We start from the raw sequence: 22,240 nt of genomic DNA on the forward strand, positions 1-22,240 counted from the left end.
TATATATATATATATATATATATATATATATATTTTTTTTTTTTTTTTTATCCAAACCCCATTCTACTTCAAGAATGGGCTCCCCATCACAGCTCAGATACACAACCAGCGAGTTTATTGAACCACGTGGAACGTAAGTACAAAGATGAATGTGCGCAGTCCTTGAAATACTTTGACACACGCGATTCGGCTGATTGCTTTCTCAATGCTGGTTTCTCATGAAGGGCTCATCAGCTTGGGTCCTTAAGTCGACAAGTTTTAGCACCTATTGGAGCATGTGTCTTCCTGCACCGGTCTCTTAAATGTGCAGTGTCCCTTCTTTTTGGCCGCACAATGGGGCATATTATCAAGTAAGGGCGTTACATTATCGCCGCTTTTATCGGCAGGAAACTGCCGATAAAGCGGCGATAATGTAACGCCGGCAGGAAACTGCCGATAAAGCGGCGATAATGGGCTTGATAATATGCTCTATGAATTCCAATCGAAGCCCATGTTAGATGTCTTCACATCTAACATGGGCTTCGATTGGAATTCATAGAGCATATTATCAAGCCCATTATCGCCGCTTTATCGGCAGTTTCCTGCCGATAAAAGCGGCGATAATGTAACGCCCTTGAAACTGCCGATAAAGCGGCAATAATGGGCTTGATAATATGCTCTATGAATTCCAATCGAAGCCCATGTTAGATGTCTTCACATCTAACATGGGCTTCGATTGGAATTCATAGAGCATATTATCAAGCCCATTATCGCCGCTTTATCGGCAGTTTCCTGCCGATAAAAGCGGCGATAATGTAAGGCCCTTTCTTGATAATATGCCCCAATATGTCTCAAACTCAGCCGCTGAATAACGATGATATATATACTCGAAGAAAAAAAGCATCTTTTTCTTATAAAGTAAATGCACCAGACCGTGAAAATTTTTTAAGTAATTTATCCTCATGTAAAGTTTTTTATTGCATATTCTTAACTAACAAAGGAGGGAAATGTGCATGAACACAAAATTGCAAATCACCATTTTTGCATTTGGAAAGTAGAGGTACCCCAGTAATGGCCAAGGAGATGTCATGCAAATGAAGCATAGGCACATAGTCTGACTCAGGTTAGTTTTCTGATTCGCTGTAGAAAATGCACGGAGACAAAAATCGTTGTGTCCTGGTCACCTGACTGCTGTGCAATCCTTAGTGCCTTTGAAATGCAACTGGTATTTAGAAAAACTATCAGGCATATTTAGAATAACTTGGCTGAGTGAGCTGTAGGTCCGAAATTGCTACCGCTGCACTCTGTCAATTTAAACACGTAGGGATGTGGCGTATTCAAATCAAATCAGGGGCATTTATTTAGCGCACAAATCACCCAAAGGTCTCATGGCACTTGAGGACAAAACTCCTGGGTCGACTCAGGTAGAGGAATCAGTTAGTTATCGAACTGCTAAGTCTTTAGACTCTTACGAAAACAGTTGTGGTCAGTGATGGTGCGTAAATATAAAGGTAGTTTGGTCCAAAGAGCTGGTGCACAGAAAGAGAAGGACCTTCCTCCGTTTCTAGTCGTACAGATTCTGAGGGGTGTGAGAAGTCGTATAGTACAAGATTGCAGAGTCCAGGTTAGGTTTTTACCGAGGACCCTGGCCCTCTTCACAAGAATGCACAGCACCCATGGGTTTCCCCTAGCGCTGGCACTAAATCTAGCTGCCTAGCGCCAACACAGGCACCCTTGCTCCATAGTGCAAGGGTGTCTGCGTTGCGGGGAATGCTTGTTCATGTGTGGGAAAGTGTCCATTCCTGCACAAAAACAATCCATAATGGCGATTTGTAACTTCTATGTGTTCTGGTTTGTGCAGCACACATAGAAGTTGCAACTCTTCATGTGAAAACCTTCCTGCACATGAACAATCACTAATAGCGATTTGCTATTTCTGTGTGTGCTGCATAATGCAGCACACATAGAAACAGCATAAACGAGGAGAAATCAATAATGTCTCCTCGTTTCACCAGGTTAAGGCCAGGTTTTTTCTTGTCTGATTTTTAGCGCTGCCCCTTATTTACTCTACGCTTGTCAATAGAGGGCAGCATCAAAGCAATGGTTGTTGCGGCGGATCGCCCTACGCAACACCCATTACCGGCCCCTTTCACGCCAAGTGCTGCATTAAATGGGCCTTATTTACAAGGAAGCGTCAACGCCACCTTGCAAATATGGCGAAGGGCTTATCACCACCAGAACGCCATAAACCGTGATGTTATGTTGGCGATAAGCCCTTGTAAATATGCCACCATGTTTGACAATGAAATTGTTATAACATTTTTAAGACTACACTTATGAACTGCGGAGCTATGCAGTATTTTCCAGCATGAAATTATGCCAGTATGCATTTGCACCAACGCTTTTAGAAAAAAAACTTGCATCTTTTTTGCTTATCGTAAAAGTACAAAGGCATTGCTGCCTGTACACATGTTTGCAATACGTTACATGGTAATGTTTGCAGAAGGAAGTGAAATGTGCATTTTTCATACAGCCGGTGTATTTTTAGACCACAATTTTTACTAAATTTCAAATTTGCTTTTAAAATTTCCTCACTATCTATATCATACTGAGTAAGTCAGGTTATGAGTATGGAGCATTGTTAATTTAGCTAACACGCACTGGTTTCCACTGTGGCATGTAAGGATTCAAAGCAAGCAGAATTGATGCACACATTAACTTCAGTACTTATAAAGGTTCTTCACAATACCTTTCCTCCCATGAGCCACATGTTAACATTAAAATGTAAACCTTCTGACATCTAGGAGGGTCTTGGAAATGTATTACCTTTCTTTGCAAGTGATGGATGTATATTCTTTCCTTCCTTGCAGCAAAGAAAGAACGAAAACTAGCCCAACTCAGTCTACACTATGGATCTCGAAGACTCCAAGGACATCTACGAGCATGGAAGTTTAATTCTTTTTCTAAATTGACTGAACATGGAACAAATCTTTTGGGATCTGTTTCTGTCGTCTCAGAAGATCAGCTTGGAATGGCTTAACCTCTGCATAACAGCAAGATGAACAACTGAATGCTGCCTTATGAGGTCTATGCTGAAATACTTTTTTATATATAATGTTTAGCCTTGGTTCAATCTAGAAAAATGCCTTGCCAATTAACTTCTTTAAAAATTAGTATTGTGCGAAATGAGCAACCTTTGCAAGAAACAGGACAATTTATGTGACAGACTTGGTAACGTGTCTCAAAGTAGAGAAACGTTTTGACTTTTTTCAGTTTTCATGTATTGTACTTGACAGATGTACAGTGAATCACACTGGTATGGATATATGCACAAATAATTTATCTTTGAATAAATATTTGATAACAATATTTGGCCTGTTTTTCCGTTTTGTGACTTCTTATTTCAAATGTGTGAGGGTTACTTGATATTTTCAGAATTGTTCTGGTTCATTAAAACGGATGATTCTAGAAAATTATGCATTATTCAAGAAGATTTATGCATGTGAAATATTATAATTAGTTTCCTGCCACTCATGAATATTTTATGTCGTAGATTGTTTATTGTGGATCACATTCTTGTGACTTTCATCAAGCCTGACAATGAGCACCTGCACCTCTGCGAAGGGCTGTAAACTGCAGTACTTCTTTGCACGACTGGGTATCTGCTCTTCTCTGAGTGTCTCAGAGTACCTACACTTTTATACAGGGTATACAGGGTTGGCTTTAGAGCTGATGGCACCCGATGCGACAATCACTTTTGGGTCCCCCTTGTCCCATGACCGCCTCCTCTGATTCTCTCACTGCCACCTGCAAAAATGTCCCTCATCTCTCATATCATAAGATATTGCTAAACACAGCACACCCCCCAGCGGTCACAGCGCTCCCTCCACTGGTCAGTGTCCAGTGCAGCCGTACCAGTGGCACTGGTGTAAAGCCGGCCCTGCTTCTATACAGGGCAGTGAGTGCACGGACCTCGCACTACAAGTGTGAGTCCCTTCACTTCTTTATGGAGCTATGAGTACCTGCTCCTTTCTATGCGTTTATGAGTACCTCCACCTTTAGGCAGGATTGTGAGGTCCTGCACCTCTTTGCAGAACTGTGAGTTCCTTTACTTCTCTCCAGGACTTTTACTCCATTCACCTCTTCGCTTGATTGTGAGTACCTCTCACTTTCTGCAGAACTCAATTACACAGCCTCTCCGCAGAATTGCAAGTACCCAACTCACCAATACATGGAGGTCCTGCGCATCACTGCAGGGCTAGGAACACCAGCATCCCTCTCTATCTACTACTTTCTCTAGAACTCCTGCTCATTTGTGCTTCAATTTAAGAACCTGCACCCCCTTGCAGGACTGCAAATATGCCCCCATACCTCATTGCAGAGCTGTGAGTATCTGCACATCTTCGAGTGCTTTCTTAATAGACAGTTTATTCTGTAACTTTTGCAGGTCTGAATGCTTCTTCACCTCTCTGCAGAATTGTGAGTACCTACACCTCCGTAAGACTGTGAGAATCCGATGTTGTGTGTATAAACATCTCTGATGGGTAAAAATTACCCCACACCCTATGCACTGATGAGTTCAGGGGCAGGCTGGTGGTCCCGGCCATGTGTGATGGGCTTCGCAGAGGCTGATTCACCTGTGAATAATTCCTGCCCTTCAGCAGGAAACACTTTAAAAAAGTGAGCTTCTGTCCCTGTGAATTGAGATACACAGTACAAATATGAGCCTGCACAACACTGTGAACAATATACATGTTTATCAGAGCTTCTAACAAAAATCTGGACTTGTATTTCTCGAAACAAAGAATGTCAAGATGCTGGGACAATCCTTTAAAATCCAGGGCTCTCCGGGTTACTCCCGGATGTCTACTCACACTAACACTGAATACTTGAACTTGTGAAGGCAGCATATAATCTCTATACATGGCTGTAAGTGCCTGCATCTTTCTTGAGAAAATTGGTACTTCACTAGAGTGCTCTCAGTGCATTTTTATATCGGGCCTGTAACAGTGCATGCACTGCATGCATTCTCGTTTGCAAGAGATATTGTTTACAATTAAGGGCTGATGTCTGCCCATTGCTTACCATTAGTTGGTTTCCTGTCATTTGCTGACTCCTAATTGATCAGCCATTCCAAGCGTCACTTTCTTTTCTTCCTGTGAAGCATGGACCAAGCACAGATTGATTCAAGTTAATTAGTGCCCAGCTGCTGCTCATGCTGTTATGAGGTACTATTATTTCTACCCCCTTCCTCTTGTGTGTGGTACTTCTTTTCAGTCCCACTGTCCCCTTCTCTGTGTTTCTGCTGCATCTGGTGCACCCTTCCTGTTCCCTGCACCTACTTGTTTTGCTCCCCCCTCCTTCCACTGTCCATTATTCCTGCTACCTGCACCTCCCTCGTGTTGCTTTTCCCCAGTTGTTGATGCTCCCAACCTCCCCCACACCTCCATCATGTTACTTTCTGCCTACTGCTGTCCATTGTTGCTCCTCTCTCATCCGCACCTCCCTGATGTGGCTTGCCCCACCTGCACCTTTTTTTTTTTAACATATTGCATAACAGCGAGGGTTGATGTGCAACATGACTTTAAAAAAGCGATATCAAGTGGTCAATGCTGCACAACTTGTCTAAAAAACATTGACAACACCAATACATCTCACATAGGTGCGAGCTATTAGCTTTGCCAATGTTTGTTCCCTTTGCTGGCAGTGAAAAGTTGACTTCCAGTGCTTCTATGCATGATTTGGACTGTTTTTTGATGTCTGTAGGATTGTGGATACAAGCATTTGCACTTATCTCAGCGGGGCTGAGTGGATGCATTTCTCTTAAGAAACGTAATTGGAGTTTCCTTTATGACCGTAAATCAATGAATAGCAAACAAGCCATATATTTTGGTGCGGGGCTGTTAAAAGATGGGCTTTTCAGAAAGGCCGTCAGTCAAGTCACTAAGATGTTGTATTATGCGGTTTGGATGTTCTTTACAGGGGGGCATTAATGAAAACACTTATCCAAAGGCAGTCTAAGCAGGGAAGTGTACTTTCCTGCAGAAAAGTGCAATTTCTCAAGGTTTGCGAAATAGTTATTGTTAATTAACTGAGAGCTTTAACCTCTTTGTGGGGACCGCGTGCCAGAGAGAGCTTGTGTTTTTCACGATTTACTCGCATTCTGCTCTACGAGTTGTGAGATAGGAAGCAACTGGTTAAATTCCTCTTAGGGGACTGCAGGGTGCTGCGAACCTATAGGTTTTATGGCGACTGTATTGTTTGTGGTAAACCCCGCAACATCCAGTTTCTATTTGAAGTTGCACAATTCCCATTTATTGCCTCAGTGCAACAGATATGTTCTCTTTTTTATGCGAGTGCTTCCTTTTCAATAAAGCTTTACCTTTACAAGATTAGGAACGCTCTTTCTTGAAACTGTTGGGTCGGGCCACACAAAGTAGGCAACGCCATCAAGAGGCTCACAGTGAGTGGCCCCTTTCAGCATATGTAGTAGGAGAAGGGGGAAGAAGTAAACCTGAGTGGGCACGAGAAATGTCTTCAGCATATTTGTGGATTTGTTCAGCAACTGCAATTATTAGTAATGCTTGCGTGCACTCTAACCACTAACCAGACACATTGTTGGAAGCTTCACACCCGTGATCGCTATAAGTGGGGGAGCAGGTGGGCATGGGTCTCTTTTTTAAGAAGTGCACACATCTCGGTGGATGAGGCTCATCTTACCCCTAATATCTCTAGTAATGTCTGGAGAGCTCTTGATTCACATATGGATTTGGCTTATCAGCCGACCATAGGATTTGATCTGATGCCCAAGCCATATCTATTCGGGAATATAATTTGTGTGGAGCAGAATAATACGTATAGCCCGGTGTATTTGAGTATAGCATTCTCCACACATCCCTATTGGCCTGTAACCGACCCAATTCCCCGATTGCACCCCATGTCATTCGCATCCTATGAAATGCACCTTGTCTTGTTGTGTCAACCCCATAATCCATAATACAGTTAAAATCCCCCATCACCACCCGTTGCCCCTCCCAGTTTAGCATTTCAATATTTATTACGTGGATGTATGACATTACAACGCATGCTTTTACCACGCATGCCTTTACAACGCAGTTTTTACAATGCATGCCTTTACAACGCATAGCGCTTAGGGGTGCTGGATAGTGAATAGTTTAATTTACTATTCCAACTCCAGTCCCCGTGGATAGTAGGGAAGGTGTTGGATAGTAAATTAAATCTATTCCCTATCCTAGAGCGCCCCCCAGTGCAATGCATTGTAATGGTTTGCGTTGTAATAGTTGCGTCGTAAAGACACTGCGTGGTAAAAGTTGCGTTGTAAAGGATGTTTCCCTTATTACGTCAATATTAGTAGGATCGTCTATATTAGGACCATACAGTGAGCAAAATATGTATTTCTTCCCCTTCATCATCAGCTGTGCTATGGCCCATCTCCCACTTTTATCAGACATTGTCTTACAGACTACCCCCATAAACCATTTATGCTTAGTACAGCGACCCCCCCATATAGAGGCACTTAGTGCTGAACACACTATCACTTCAAAACCTAGTTGTTTTAACAATTCACGATCCTTATAAGAGAGATGCGTCTCCATTAACATAATTATCTGAGGATTATACATTTTTAGCTCTTCTGCAACTAGTTGACTCTTAATCCTGCTATTCAAACCGGCCACATTCCATGCTAAACATGTTAACCAATCCATGTCGACAATAATACTCTGCCACCTTTAATTTCTAACTTAATTAGCTTAATACAGCTTTCATCTGGATGTATGTCATTACAACGAGGGCTATATACCGCGCTACCATTATGACTTAGCCACCACAACGCAAGTCGTTACAACGACTTGCGCTGGAGGAGCTTGATTCAGGAATAGTATGATTTACTATTCCAACTCCAACTCCAGCCTACGTAACAGTAGGGAAGGTGTTGGAATAGTAAGCCATACTATTCCTTAGTATATAGCGCCATCCAGCGCAAGTCGTTGTAACGACTTGCGTTGTGATGACTGCATCGTAATGGTAGCGCGGTGTAAAGCCTGCGTTGTAATGGCTGTCTCCCCTTTCATCTACCCTATTATCGCTTTTATTCCTTTTTACCCTACCCTCACATTGACCTTTTCTTTTCTTTTTTTTTGCCCCCTCCCATAACCACTAACGCCCCTTGCATCCCCAGGAGGTTTATCCACTCCCCTGCATCTAGAAGGAGGAATCATCCTCTTCCCACAGCTGCCGCTGGATTGGCAGCTAACTGAGACCCGGGCTCCACGATCGCTCCCGAGGCTTACCCACTCCTCATCAATTATGAAATTAGAGAGCGGAAAGAAACAGTAAAGAAAAAAAGCATTTTGACATAACTACAAAATGAAGTTAATATACACCTAGGATACGACCAGAAAAGAGGAAGATCCAGCTAAATAGCTTTCCCCTTACGCTTGTTCCCCTCAGCATAAGATCAGTCCCAGATCCTCAACCTTTATGCCACCCCCCTTTTCTGCCATCTATGGAATGCTTCCTTTGCTTCTGATTCAGACAGGAAAAAATATGATTGCCCCAATACTGTCTTCAGGCGTGCGGGTTCTTGCAAATATCCTTGCTCCCCAGTAGCTTTTAATGGATCAATCAATTGTCTGAGCTGCCATCGCCTATCCATCGTTGCTTTGTAGAAGTCAGAGCGAAAAAAAATAGAAAAAGATTCAACAGCCACAGGTGATCTAGGACTAGCCTTCAGAGAAACAGCTTGTCGCAACAGAAAATTTCCAAAATAAATCAGGAAGGGCCGCGGGTAGCGAGTATTTTGTCTACGTTGCACCAATGGCAGTCAAGCAACCCTTTGTATCTGGCAGTCCCAATCCCAGTCCTCAAGATCTGAGAAAGCCCTCTGAAATATCTGTACTATGAAGGCTCTGGGGTCTGACCCTACTTGCCCTTCTGGTTTACCAAAAAGTTTTAGATTGTGTTGCAGTGCCACTAGCAAGTCATCATGCTGCTTAACTGTGCTAGTTACTTTAGAAGTAGCTTCTTCCGTGATGACTACTCTTTGCTGTAATTCCGTTATCTCATTTGTCAAAGACCCACCTTTTGATGTTACTTATTTCGGAGACTGCTGGATATCATAATTATCCGCCCTGACTTGAGCGAAAAGCTCTGGTGTTTCCTCTCTTTGTTCTTTAAGGGTTTGAAGAATCTATGAGAGCATTGGAGCTTCATCTCCATAAGCTTCTTAGCTTTGAAGATCTTCTTCCGCACATGGCATATGAGATGTTTGATGAGAACATGCTTCCATGTCGTCTTTCGCGACCACTGACAGCCTGAGTGCCCTGCAGATATCATCCGCTAAGCCGACATCCGAAAGCCTGGATATCAGAGTTTTGACCCCACCTTTTGCTTGGACCCAACGCGATATGAAACTATTCGCTGATGCATTTTTTAATTGCGTCGATCTCCCATTGCCTAACAACTGGTCCGACCTGCTAACTACCTTTTTCACGTCCTTCATTGTTTTAGGTTTGACATTTTTCTTTCTGACACCCACTACTGGGCGTGGAGTTTGCTATCCCCTTGTCTCCATTGGGTTTTGCCATACTAAGGGGCATTATCCCGTTTTTTGTACTTGATCCATGGTGGGCCTCCCAAAATTAGAAGACGAGATAGTATGGATGCTCTGTATTGAATCAAAATATCTTTATTCGGGTACAGTAAACAATAACCATAAAAGCACAATAAAAGACTTGTTAAAAAATAATTTCATTGCCAGCAAAGTGCATTTACATATCACATTATCATGTATTTCCGACAACTAAAAACATTTTTAAGAAATGCAGTAATAGATGCAATAACAAATTCATTTTCTAAAAATTGTAATGCTAAAAATGCTGGTCGGCAGCGTTTCAGACCAAAATTCTTTAAAACAGGTACAATCTATTTCTTTCTTAATGTAACGTAGTATTTACAGAAAAACATGATTATGGATAGTTGATTGTGATGAGACGTCATCGCACGGACACTTACACAGATTTCTAGACCAGTCGTTCATTACGGGAAAACTTAGGGATCTTAATAAAATATTCAATCTAAAACGAGTCAACAAAAAATGGTCAAAGTATCGATCTATTAAAAATATGTATAGCTGGATTGTTGGAGTCAGCAGGGTTAAGCAGTGGGCTTGTGCCATGGGCTTTCTCATTTCATTTGTGGCTCTAATTCCGCCCAGAAGACCCATACAGGTGGCTTTAAGGTCTTTCCTAGATATACTGCACATCGAAGAAGGCTTTGTGAAATATTCTGGATGTCCCATTTTTGTGAGGAACATTTTCACATACTCCAACCATCCCATATATTTGACACCATCAGACTTCAATGCATCTGCCAATATATAGCGGTTAAAACCGGTTTCATCTGACAACCAAATTCTAAGCCAAAGAAGGACAGGCTGGGTCTTAATAGTATCTTTCAAATATGGAATGCCTAGTTCCAGGTGGCAAATATAATAATGTGCTTTGTGGTAGGGCCAGAAGAAAATTAAGAAAAATATTTTCCGCAATGTGAAGGGTGTTGGTGTCTGCATAGCCCCATATGCCAGATCCGTAAGTAGCTATGGACACACATTTGGCCTTGCAAATATGTAGAAGTTCTGCCAGGAGGCGCTTTCCTAATTTACGACTAAAATTTGATAAGGCCATTAGTGCCTTAACAAACAACAGGCGTCTTGTTTTTACCGCCTCAGACCATAATCCTGTCCTATCAAATAGTATCCCTAAGTATGAAAATATTTTTGTGCACACTATCGGTCTTCCATCTATGTATATAGTTTTAACCCTCTTGTTCGTCCCAACCCCACAATTGATTGTATATGTTTTGGAACAGTTTTATGTAAGTCCCAGATTCGACATAAAGCCAGAAAATGAGTTGACAACCCTTTGGAGTCCAACTGGTGTACGAGCTATTAAAACAACATTGTCTGCATACAAGAGTGTAGGGAAAGGTCGCTTTGCCGCCATCGGTAAATCCCTGCACTCTCTAACTAAAATGGATTCTAAATTGTTTATATATAATGTGAAGAGAAGTGGGGCAAGGACGCAGCCTTGGTGCACCCCGCTCCCAATTCTAAAGAGGCTCGTGCATTCTCCACCTCTCCCATATCTGACCTTAGCCTTAGCCCCAGAGTAAAGCTTCCTTCAAAATGCAATTATCAAGAGATCCACGCCTAATCCTTCTAAAATCAACCACAGCTTATCGTGGATGTCGCAGTCGAAAGCTGCTGTTAAATCCACAAATGTCATGACTAGTCTGCCCTTTTTTGCCCTTGTATACTTGTCCAATAAAATATGCAGGTTTAGATCCTGCCCAACTGTACCCAGACCCTTGCAAAACCCATATTGTAAATCACTGATAACATCTTGTTCTTCTGCCCAGGCCTGCATTCTTTCTAATAAAACCTGCATAATGATCTTAGTTGTATAATCTAACAATGAAATTGGGTGATAGCAAGCTGGGTTCATCCTATCTTCCTTTTTAAAAATTGGCACAATCGTGGATTCGTACCAAGTTGGTAAAAAGGCACTTTTATTACATGCGTTTAAAACCTGAGTTAATAGCGGCCCCCATAGTGCTAGGTTAGATTTGAAAAGGTCCACAAGAATGCCATCTGGCCCTGAGGCCTTGCCACCCAAACTAGAATTAATTGCTGCAGTAATCTCATTGAGTGTAAAATTAATTCTTAATTCTTGTACTGTAGCCTCCGTGTTCACTATAGTACCATGCACATCTAAAGTCGGAATATTATACAAGTTTGAATAATGTTTTATCCATTCTGGTTCGGAGATGGCAATCTCCATGGCGGCCAACTCCTTGTTAACTAGAAAAGGGTCATTCACCGCTTTCCAAAAAGAAGAGAAATCACGACTTTCAGCAGCATCGTGTAGGGCCCGCCATGTATCTTGTTTTAGAATAGTCTTTCTAGCTTTAAGTACAGTTTTATAATTTCGTCTTGCCTCCCTAATGTGGTCAATATTTTTTACTGTGGCATGTATACAATGTTTAATATTGGCATATGCCTTTGTACATTCGGTATCAAACCAACCTTGATTATTAGTATCTTACCATTTAGTTTCAACAAAAAGTGATTGCTTTATATAATTTGAGATAGCCAAAAAGTTTTACCTAATTTCTTGACTGGGTGTGTTTTCATCCAAGCATGACAGGAACATGTTTTTACAATGAAAAACAATTTTTGGAATAAGTTCCTTGGTGTCTACAATAGCCCATTTAAGTGCATATCCATTTTGCCTACTCATGGCAATATTGTCAACATTATCTATGGATAGTGTTCTAGCGCTAGTGCTCTGTTATCTACACCTAGAGGGAAGATGTGTCTTACAATTTTTAATAGATGAAGAATATCTACAAGAAGACAAAATAAGATCTATGGTAGAAAATGTACCACGAGCATTGAAATTAGGGCAGAAGGGAAACATGGGTGAACCATGGGTGAACACAGACTACTGACAAATTCTAGGTCGAACGTGAACATTATATCATTCAAAGAGTCACCGTATGTTGTATGCGGAAAGTGAATGAAACTGTCCCCATTCTCTGTATTGAATCATTAGTGGGGTAGTACTTTCCTCAGAGATAATAAGAGGGTTGTATTCAGATAACCCGTTATTCTGTTCGGAAGTACCACAGTCTGTACTATTGACATTGCCCCCTACTAGCATCGATTCTATTGCGCCATCTTCAAGAAAAACAGGCGTAGATGCTAATTCCGTTAATGTAGTAGTGGGCATCAACGATTCCTTCAGGCCTAGTCCCCCTGACATACCATCTGAAAATACCACCTCATTCTTCCCTTTATTGGCAGCATCAGACTCAGATTCAGCAAACACTGCAGATTGATCTATGTTGTTTAAAGAAGTATCCAAGCTTTCCCCGTGGCTCACAGAACTATTAGAAACCTCCGTCAAAGTCGACACCGGAGACCTGACAGAATTTCCACTTCCATTAGATCTATTTGTTTCCAAAGACTGAGGCTGAAACTGATGAGGCTCTGCAGGTTGTTTATTTTGCTAAAGCCGAGGGAAACGAGCTCCGTATTACTTTGTTGCTCACAAATGGCATGACTCACCATAGCAGCTAATTTGTTGCCAGTACTTGCTTCAGTAACAGCCTCTGAAGAGAATAGCTCTGCTCACTTCCTCGACTGCAGGAAGTGTAATACCGGCTTCCCAAGCTTCCCGAGTCCTGTAGCATGGCTAGAGGAATCCACCTTCTGAACCTCCCTACCTCCCACAGCCAGATTGCCCCCCAAAGTCCCGGCGGCACTCACCGGCAGACGATTAACTGCCCGAGTTACTTCTGTTTTTTTTTTGTTCATTTTCTTTTCCAAGCAATATGTTATGCAGGAGGTACAGCTTCAATTACATGTCAGCAATGCATTCTGAAGAACAGAAAAATTAATTATGCATTTTTGATATAGTGTGCAAATAGATAGAGAGAAGAAAACAAAAAGGTGACACATTTTTTAAAAGATAGAAGACAAAGATTATTATCTAGAACTACACAGTTTTCTCTAGCCAAATGGTAATCGGGGACCAGAGTTTTAGCCCCCAAGTTTGTTTCTTTGATCCCCACCTTTTATAAACAGAAAGCTCTAAATTATATAGCTCTAGTATCCTGGATATCCAATTAATAAACGTAGAGCGTCTGTACTGATCCACTGGGAGATTATACATAGTCTTGTGACTGACATAGCAATGAAAAGAAAACTAATCTCGGCCCTCCCATGGAGTTCTCCTGCTTCGTCCCCTTCAGCCCCAAGGATTAGCAGCTCAGGAGTAAATGTAACAGGTGTGGCTAAAATCAGGTTTAGAAAATGATTAAAACCCTGAAAAAAAATTCTCAAACCAGGGCAAGCAAAAAACATATGTAAATAATCAGCTTCATGTAATCCGCATCTATTACATGAGCTCCCCAGGAAGTGGGCCTACTTTGAGGTTTTGGCAGGACAGTAATATAGATCGAAAACCAACATAAAATGCTGTGATTTCAAGGTGCCAGAAAAAATTGCAGAGTTATCCAGTTTGAGCGTTTTTACCAGATGTATATCCTCTCTCCCTAGCTTCCTTTCCCATCTAGCACTTGCCAATAATGCCTAGTAAATTGCCCCAATCCGTGGTTGCCTGTGCATCATTTCTATTATAGTTATTGGACCAGGTTTCCCCTTTCCATTTGTAGCATAGAAAACTACGAGTTTGTAGGAATTTAAAAAAATCCCTCCTAGGGAGACCACATTTTTCCTGTAAAAGTATAAATGATGTCAATTCCCCTTCTTGACCTAAATCCCCAAGAACCTTGATCCCTGCATCAGCCCATCTAAATGTAATTCTGTCCTGAAATATTGTTGGAATAAGACCCCTTGTGGAAAAAGGAGTATATGCATTGATATTTGGTATTTTAAATCTTTTTCGAATCATACAAAATAGGCAGATTGTATAGTTTTGAATTTGGTCTTCATGTAACAGCTTGGCTCCAAAATTTTAGCTAGCTTTTGTCGAGCATGCTCTCCTATGAGCATCTCGTAAATTGAGGGGCTGGTAGTATCTGATCTGGCTGTTTTTCCAGTCACAAGTATTTCCATCTGCTGCAGTAAAGCTGCCCAGTTGTATAATAAAAAGTTTGGCTTGCCCCATCCCCCCCTTAGTCTAGAGAGAGTCATCCACTTAATTGCTCTTCTGGGCCTCCGGTAGCCCCATAAGAATCTGAAACAGACCCGCTCAATTTTAGTATAACAAAAAGTAGGGAATATTAATGGGATTGTTTGGAAAAAATATAAAAATTTAGGAAAAATTGACATTTTAATGACATTACATCGGCCGTGCAATGATAAGTGCAAATGGTCTAATCTCTCCAAGGAGTTGCTAACAGTGTGAATGATAGGTAATATATTAAGTTCCGGAATACGTTCTACAGCAGGTGTTATTCTAACCCCCAAATAGGTAGCCTCTGGAATATTTGTAATGTCAGATGGATGGTAGTTATCTGAATGTAGACATTGTGTTTTGTCCACATTTAATTTATAACCGGATATTGCACCAAACTGTTTGACACAAATTCCCACAGGAGGAAAGACTAGTCTTGGATTGCTGGTAAAAATCACAATATCATCGGCATAAGCCAATGTTTTATAGCTGGTATTATTGACTAATACAGGCTCATTGTTAATTTCCCCTTCAAGTTTTTCTAAGAAGAGATCAATATATATTTAGAATAGTAATGGGGAGCAGGGACAACACTTTCTTGTTTCTCTGCTAATATTAAATACTTGTAAGGTTTGCCCTGCTATTCGAATAGCGGCTTCTGGTGTTATATAAAGAGCTTGAACAGGTTGCATAAATTCAGGAGTAAATCCCTTACATTGTAAAACAGACCAGAGGAACTGCCAGGAGACCCTGCCAAATGCTTTTTCAGCGTCTAACAGGATCATCCCAAGCGGGGATCCTGTGCCCAGTCAAAGAGAGCAATTGCTCTTTTGACATGGTCTGTTGTATCCCTCCCCGGGATAAACCTGTGTTGTCTGAGGAATTCCAAAGGGGTTATAACTGTACATAGCCTAGAGGCAATTATTTTAAAATAGATCTTGCTATCTACTATAATAAATGTCATCGGCCTATAGGATGCTGGGTTGAGTTCTGGTTTGCCCTTTTTTTTTAAACACTATAATTGTAGTCCTTTGCCATGATTTAGTAGTCTGTCCCGGTTGAGCAAGCTGAAATAATGACGTTAACATAGGGCTCAACGTGTACCGAAATGTCCTAAAGAACTCGAGGGGGATCCCGTCTAGTCTGACTGCTTTACCCGAGACTAGAAAGCAAATTGCTATCTCAATTTCAACACAGGTAATTGGGGTATTGAGAACCTCAAACTGTTCAGGTGTAACTTCCACCATATTGACTTCATTTAAAAATTCTGTAATGCTTCCAATGGTAGCTTCTGCTTCTGCAGTATATAATTGACGATAAAAAAAGTATTTCTGATGGAGTGTCTAATATTTGACCCTGCAAATCTTTAATCCTGCCTATACTATTCGCCACTACTCTTTGTTTAATGCGTTTAGCCAGTAATTTGCCGGTATTTCCCCCTAGCTCATAAATGTCTGACCTGTGCTGTATATACTTTGCAGCAAGCTCTTCGGCATAATATAAATGTATTTTAGATTTAATGACAGATAATAAGTCTAGACATTCATCAATATTTTGAGCAGTACTTATTTTCCTTATGAGCCTTACCTCTGCAGTCATCAATTCATCAATCCAGGGCTTAATCATTGCCTTAACCTTCTTTTGGTGATACAGTGAAAAACTAAGTGTCTCACAGCGTAAAGCAGCTTTAAATGAATCCCACACAATGGTTTCTGGAGCAGTGCCCTTATTAATATAAAAGAATTCCGAAATCCATTTGACCATATGTTTCGAATAAGCTTCATCTAATAAGAGTTTTTTTTATCAAATGTTCATGTCTTTAAGTTCCTAGGGAGCCTGAGTAATGATATCCCCATAATTAGCGGATTATGGACAGAAATAATTCTCTGATATGATTTGATGTCAACATTTTCAGCTAGTTGGTGTGAGCAAAAGAAATAATCCAGCCGTACCAGTTTTGTGTGTGGTGCAGAAAAGAAGGTAAACCCTGCCTCTCCAGGTCTGTGTCTGTGCCATACGTCCACTAAGCCATGTTCTCTGACTAACCACGGAAGAGCCTTAAAGGTCTTATTCTTCCAGCTAGAGTATGGTATGTCACCAGCTAGGGTAAAGCTGTGGTCTAAATGAATGTTAAAATCGCCGCATAGCACCAGCGGGGATGGCCAGGTGGCTAATTCAGTATTAATAAAGTTCAACGTTTCTGGATCGTCTAAATTTGAGCCATATAAGGAAAAAATTGTTAAAGAGGAACCTCTGATGTCTGCTTCTAGAATCACCCAGCGTCCCAGTTGGTACTCCTTATGTTTACAAACAATAGCTCCGTGTTTCACTAGAATTACTACCCCTCTAGTAGTGGTGCCTTGGTGAGTGCATGCTAATAAATCAAGACCAGTATCTCTAAGCCAGTTCCGATTGCACCAAGAAATATGTGTTTCTTGTACTCATAGCACCTCTATTTGCATGTGCTTAATTATTTAGGCGAATAAATTCATTTTTTTACGATCGTTAGGCCCACAGATATTAATAGTGCATAAACGTAATTTATCCCGATCCATTTTCAATATTGGGTGGCTGTATATCCACTGAACTGATAGCATAATTCTCGTAATTCAAAAAGATTTTAAGCATTGCCGATTCCGACACAGTGAATGTTTCTCTATTCAAATGAAGATGTACATGCTGATTTGGTAAATTGATCGGCTCATGTGCTCCCCTCCCCTCACCCCCACACCGTGCACCCCACCCTCCCAAAAGGCCCCATTCACTTCCCCCCAATTCTTGAGGCATAGGGAACTCAGTCCCTGGTCAATTCTCTAAGTCTTCAATTTTGAGATGCATTGCCACTAGCAAGTCATCATGCTGCTTAACTGTGCCAGTTACTTTAGAAGTCACTTCTTCCTTGCTGACTACTCTATGCTGTAATTCCGTTATCTCATTTGTCAAAGTCCCAACTTTTTATGTTACTTCTATCGGAGACTGCTGGATATCGTAATTATCTGCCCTGACTCTCGCGTTTCCTCTCTTTGGTCTTTAAGGGTTTGAAGAATCAATGAGAGCATCAGAGCTTCACCTCCTTGAGCCTCTTTGCTTTGAAGATCTTCTGCACGTGGCATATGAGATGTTTGATGAGAACATGTTTCTTCAGGCGTCACTCCTGGAGCCCCCTCCAGACCAGATTCCATGTCGTCTACCCCGGCCACTGACAGCCTGAGTGCCCCGCAGACATCATCCGCTAAGCCGACATCCGACAGCCTGATATCAGAGTTTTGACCCCACCTTTTGCTTGGACCCACCGCCGTATGTTATGATCCGCTGATGCATATTTTTAATTGCGTCGATCTCCCATTGCCGAATACCTGGTCCGACCTCCTAAGTACCTTTTTCACGTCCTTCATTTTAGGTTTGAAATTTTTCTTTCTGCCACCCACTGGGCGTGGAGTTTGCTCTTCCATTGTCCCCATTCGGTTTTGCTTTACTAAGGGGCTTTATGCATTTTTTTGCACTTGATCCATGGAGGGCATCCTAACATTAGAAGACAAGATAGTATGGATGCCCTGTATTAAATCATTGATGTGGGTAGTATTTTCCTCAGAGACAATAAGAGGGTTGTATTCAGATAGCCCATTATTCTGTTCTGAAGTACTACGGTCTGCATTATTCACATTGCCCCCTACTAGCCTCGATTCTATTGCGCCATTTTTAAGAAAAACAGACTTAGATGCTAATTCGGTTAATGTAGTAATGGGCGTTGACGATTCCTTCAGGCCTAGTCCCCCTGACATACCACCTGAAAATAACACCTCATTTTTCCTTTTATTGGCAGCATCAGATTCAGATCCAGCAAACCATGCAGATTGATTCACGTTCTTTAAAGAAGTGTCCAAGCTTTCTCCGTGGCTCACAGAACTATTAGAAACCTCCCTCAAAGTGGCCTCCGGACTCCTGACAGATTTTCCACTTCCATTAGATCTATCCATTTCCAAAGACGAAGCCTGAAACTGATTCAGCTCCTACAAGTTGTTTATTGTGCTAAAGCCAAGCGAAACGAGCTCCGTATTATTTTGTTGCTCACAAATGGCATGACTCACCATTTCAGCCTATTTGTTGCCAGTACTTGCATCAGTAACAGCCTCTGAAGAGAATAGCTCTGTTGACTTTCTTGACTGTAGGAAGCGTTATACCGGCTTCCCAAGCTTCCCGAGTCCTGTAACATGGCTAGAGGAATCCTCCCTCCGAACCACCGTACCTCCCACAGCCAGATTGCCCCCCAAGGTCCCTGCGGCACTCACCGGCAGACGATCAGCTGCCCGAGTACTTCTGGCTGTAGATTTTGGTGGAGCCATGATCCGGGGTGCTTCAGAAATCGAATATGGCTGTGGCCACAGGATGGATATAAAACAAAGGCTCAAAGAACAGCGCTCAGCCGCTAAACACACAGCCACATGCGTGGACAGCAAGCGCCTGCAGCCAATCTACACAATGGCCTGCATTGAGCGCGATAAATTCAGTGCGGTGAATCTCCCAGCCCGTGAGTCTGTGAGTCCATAACGCTTAGTGCCCACACCGTCATCCGCTCCCCCCTGCATTTTACACACTTGCCCATACAATGATTACGCAGGACACATTGTTTTGGGTAAAGAACTGCTACAGGTTTATTTTCATACAACAAAAAGTATGACGTTTTTGTGGGTTATCTTACGGGCGATCCAGGGCAGGCAGCCCCTCGCTGCCCCGCCCGCCTTATGAGCCAGCCGGCACGGTGGGTCGACGCCCGGACAGTGCAGCCTTTGCTGATCCCCTTACGGATCACGTGATCATGTCGTATACTCCCGCCCCCCCCTTTTCAGGGCGGAGCGTGGTATGGCACACCCCCGGTTGGTAAGGCCCCCAACCGCCCGAAGGACTAACGGGGCGCCGTCGCGGTTTTCCCGGAACCTCCCTGCGGCTCCAGGTCTTTGGCTCAGGCACCCTTACTGTGCCAGGCAGAGGTACCCTTACTGTACCCGTCTGCCGCAGAGGTACCCTTACTGTACCAGTCTGCCTCCAGATCGCCCTGTAACTCCGCCTGCAACACAAAAGAAAACATTAGAACATCCAAATCAGTATGCCACCTGCCAAGCTGCTGGGTACGAGGATAGGGTGGGTGCAGCGAGGCAGGCAGGCGCAGGACGACCGGTACAGGGCCGGACAGGAGCAGCCAGGAGGGCAGACGACCGGCAAAGAGGTCGCATGCTGGGTGGCAGAGCCTAAGTACCCGGCCTGACCCCCAACGCGCCCTCCCCCGGATGCACGTCACTGGTGCACCCAGCTGGGGGAGGGCCAGGTGAACTGCCCGAGCCTCCCCCTCTACGTGACTGACGGAGGGGGGGCTCCGACTAATGGGCAGTAAGGGGGCTGCCCTGCTGATGTCCCCCTGTGGGAGACGCGGGCAGCGGCAGTATCTCCGTATCGCCGCTGACCGCTTAACAAACCGTAGCGTTTGATGAGTGGAATGAAAATAAGTAATTAAGTGGGAGATAGTTTTGAATCCTCCATTTCATAGTGTTTCTCGTAGGCAGACTGAATCAATAGCCTCAGGAGATCTCAGAGACGGCGTTGATCCGCCATCTTGCCTCCTCCATACATCTCATCTGCATCTGCTGAAGGCGAGTTCTATTCCCTTGAACTATGCTCATTTTGGCATTTATGGATGTGAGAAATGTCATTGACTGGCCACAAAATGTGATGTACCACGAGCAAGCCAATGCATGAAGGGGGCTAGCAAAAACAAGCATAGCACTGAAGAAAGTTGGCTCAAACCCGTTTTCCATTGTATATGTACATTTGTGAGTTGTGTAGTGTGTTTTGTGGAGCATGTTTTAGTGAAAATGGGTCTTCTAGAAAGTTTAAACTGTAGCTAGCCCTAAAAGGATGAGAGAGGTGCACATGAGTCAGAAGGAAGATGTAAAAGTGTTTGCGTCAAAAATGGTATTTATTTTCCCTTTCCTTCCGCATGTTATGGTATCTGCAGCTGTTACCAAAAACAAATCAATAAATCAATCACTGCACTTCTAAAGCGCGCTACATACCCGTGAGGGTCTCAAGACGCTGGGGGGGAGGGGGGCCGCTACTGATTGAAGAGCCAGGTCTTGAGAAGTCTTCTGAAGGCCAGCAGGTCCTGAGTCTGTCATAGGCTGGTAGAGAGAGCGTTCCAGGTCTTGGCGGCGAGGTAGGAGAAGGATATTCCACCGGCGGTGGCTTGCCGGATACGAGGAACTGAGGCGAGGGCGAGGTTGGCTGAGCGGAGGCTTCGGGTGGGGGTGTGGAAGCTGAGTCGGTTGTTGAGGTATGTAGGGCCGGTGTTGTGTAGCGCTTTGTTTGCTTGGGTGAGGAGTTTAAAGGTGATCTTCTTGTTGACGGGGAGCCAGTGCAGGCCTCTCAGGTGGGGTGTGATGTGGCTGCGTCGGGGGACGTCAAGGCATGCTGAGGCGTTCTGGATTCGTTGTAATCTTTTAAGGAGCTTGGTTGTTGTTCCTGAGTAGAGGGCGTTTTCGTAGTCGAGTCTGCTGGTGACGAGGGCCTGGGTGACAGTTTTTCTTGTGTCGGGGCGGATCCATTTGAAGATTCTGCAGAGCATTCAGAGGGTGTTGAAGCAGGACGCGGAGACAGCGTTGACTTGCCTGGTCATGGAGAGGGTGGAGTCGAAGATGACCCCCAGGTTGCGTACGTGGTCTGTGGGTTCCGGGGCTGAGCCTAGTGATGTGGGCCACCAAGAGTTGTCCCAGGCTGATGGGGTGGGTCCGAGAATGAGGACCTCCGTCTTGTCTGAATTCAGCTTCCGTCTGCTGTCCTTCATCCAGTCGGCTACGGCCTTCATTCCTCTGTGGAGGTTGGCTTTGGCGGTGTGGGGGTCTTCGGTGAGGGATATGATCAGCTGGGTGTCGTCTGTGTAGGAGATGATGTTGAGGTTATGTTGTCGTGCGACGTGGGCGAGCGGTGCCATGTAGATATTGAACAGGGTCGGGCTGAGGGAGGATCCCTGTGGGACGCCCCAGATGATCTCGGTGGTCTTTGAGCGGAAGGGTGGGAGGCGGACGCTCTGGGTTCTGCCCGAGAGGAAGGATGTTGTCCAGGCCAGGGCCTTCTCTTGAATTCCGGCGTCACGGAGGTGTGCTGATAGTGTTCGGTGGCAGACTGTGTCAAAGGCTGCTGATAGGTCCAGGCGGCTGTTTCTCCCTTGTCCATCAGGATCCTGATGTCGTCGGTGGCGGCGATGAGGGCGGTCTCGGTGCTGTGGTTGCTGCAAAAACCGGATTGGGAGGGGTCCAGGATGTTGTTGTCTTCGAGGTAGCGGGTTAGCTGTTTGTTGACGATCTCCTCTGTCACTTTTGCCGGGAACGGGAGCAGGGAGATGGGCCGGAAGTTCTTGAGGTCCTTGGGGTCCGCCTTGGGCTTCTTCAGAAGGGCGTTGATCTCGGCGTGCTTCCAGCTTTCCGGGAAGGTTGCTGTCTCGAAGGAGCTGTTGATTGTTTTCCGGAGGTGGGGTGCGATGGTTGTGC

General features: G+C 43.6%; 1 protein-coding gene across 4 annotated transcripts in view; it reads left to right on the forward strand.

Annotated features, from left to right (window-relative positions):
* The window catches only part of CHODL (chondrolectin), a 354,289-nt gene extending 350,941 nt beyond the window's left edge, over positions 1-3,348 (forward strand). For 3 of the 4 annotated variants that reach the window (XM_078656213.1, XM_078656212.1, XM_078656215.1), the window contains one exon: positions 2,850-3,348. Coding sequence is in view for 2 of the 4 variants with exons in the window: in XM_078656212.1 (XP_078512338.1) it covers positions 2,850-2,934 (85 nt within the window). In the remaining 2 variants the exon portion in view is untranslated. The remainder of the gene's footprint in view (positions 1-2,849) is intronic. The other variant, XM_078656214.1, reaches the window with a different exon arrangement.
* The last annotated feature ends 18,892 nt before the right edge of the window (positions 3,349-22,240 follow it).

The sequence above is a fragment of the Lissotriton helveticus genome, chromosome 8 (assembly GCF_964261635.1).
Source record: "Lissotriton helveticus chromosome 8, aLisHel1.1, whole genome shotgun sequence".
NCBI classification, from domain to species: domain Eukaryota; kingdom Metazoa; phylum Chordata; class Amphibia; order Caudata; family Salamandridae; genus Lissotriton; species Lissotriton helveticus.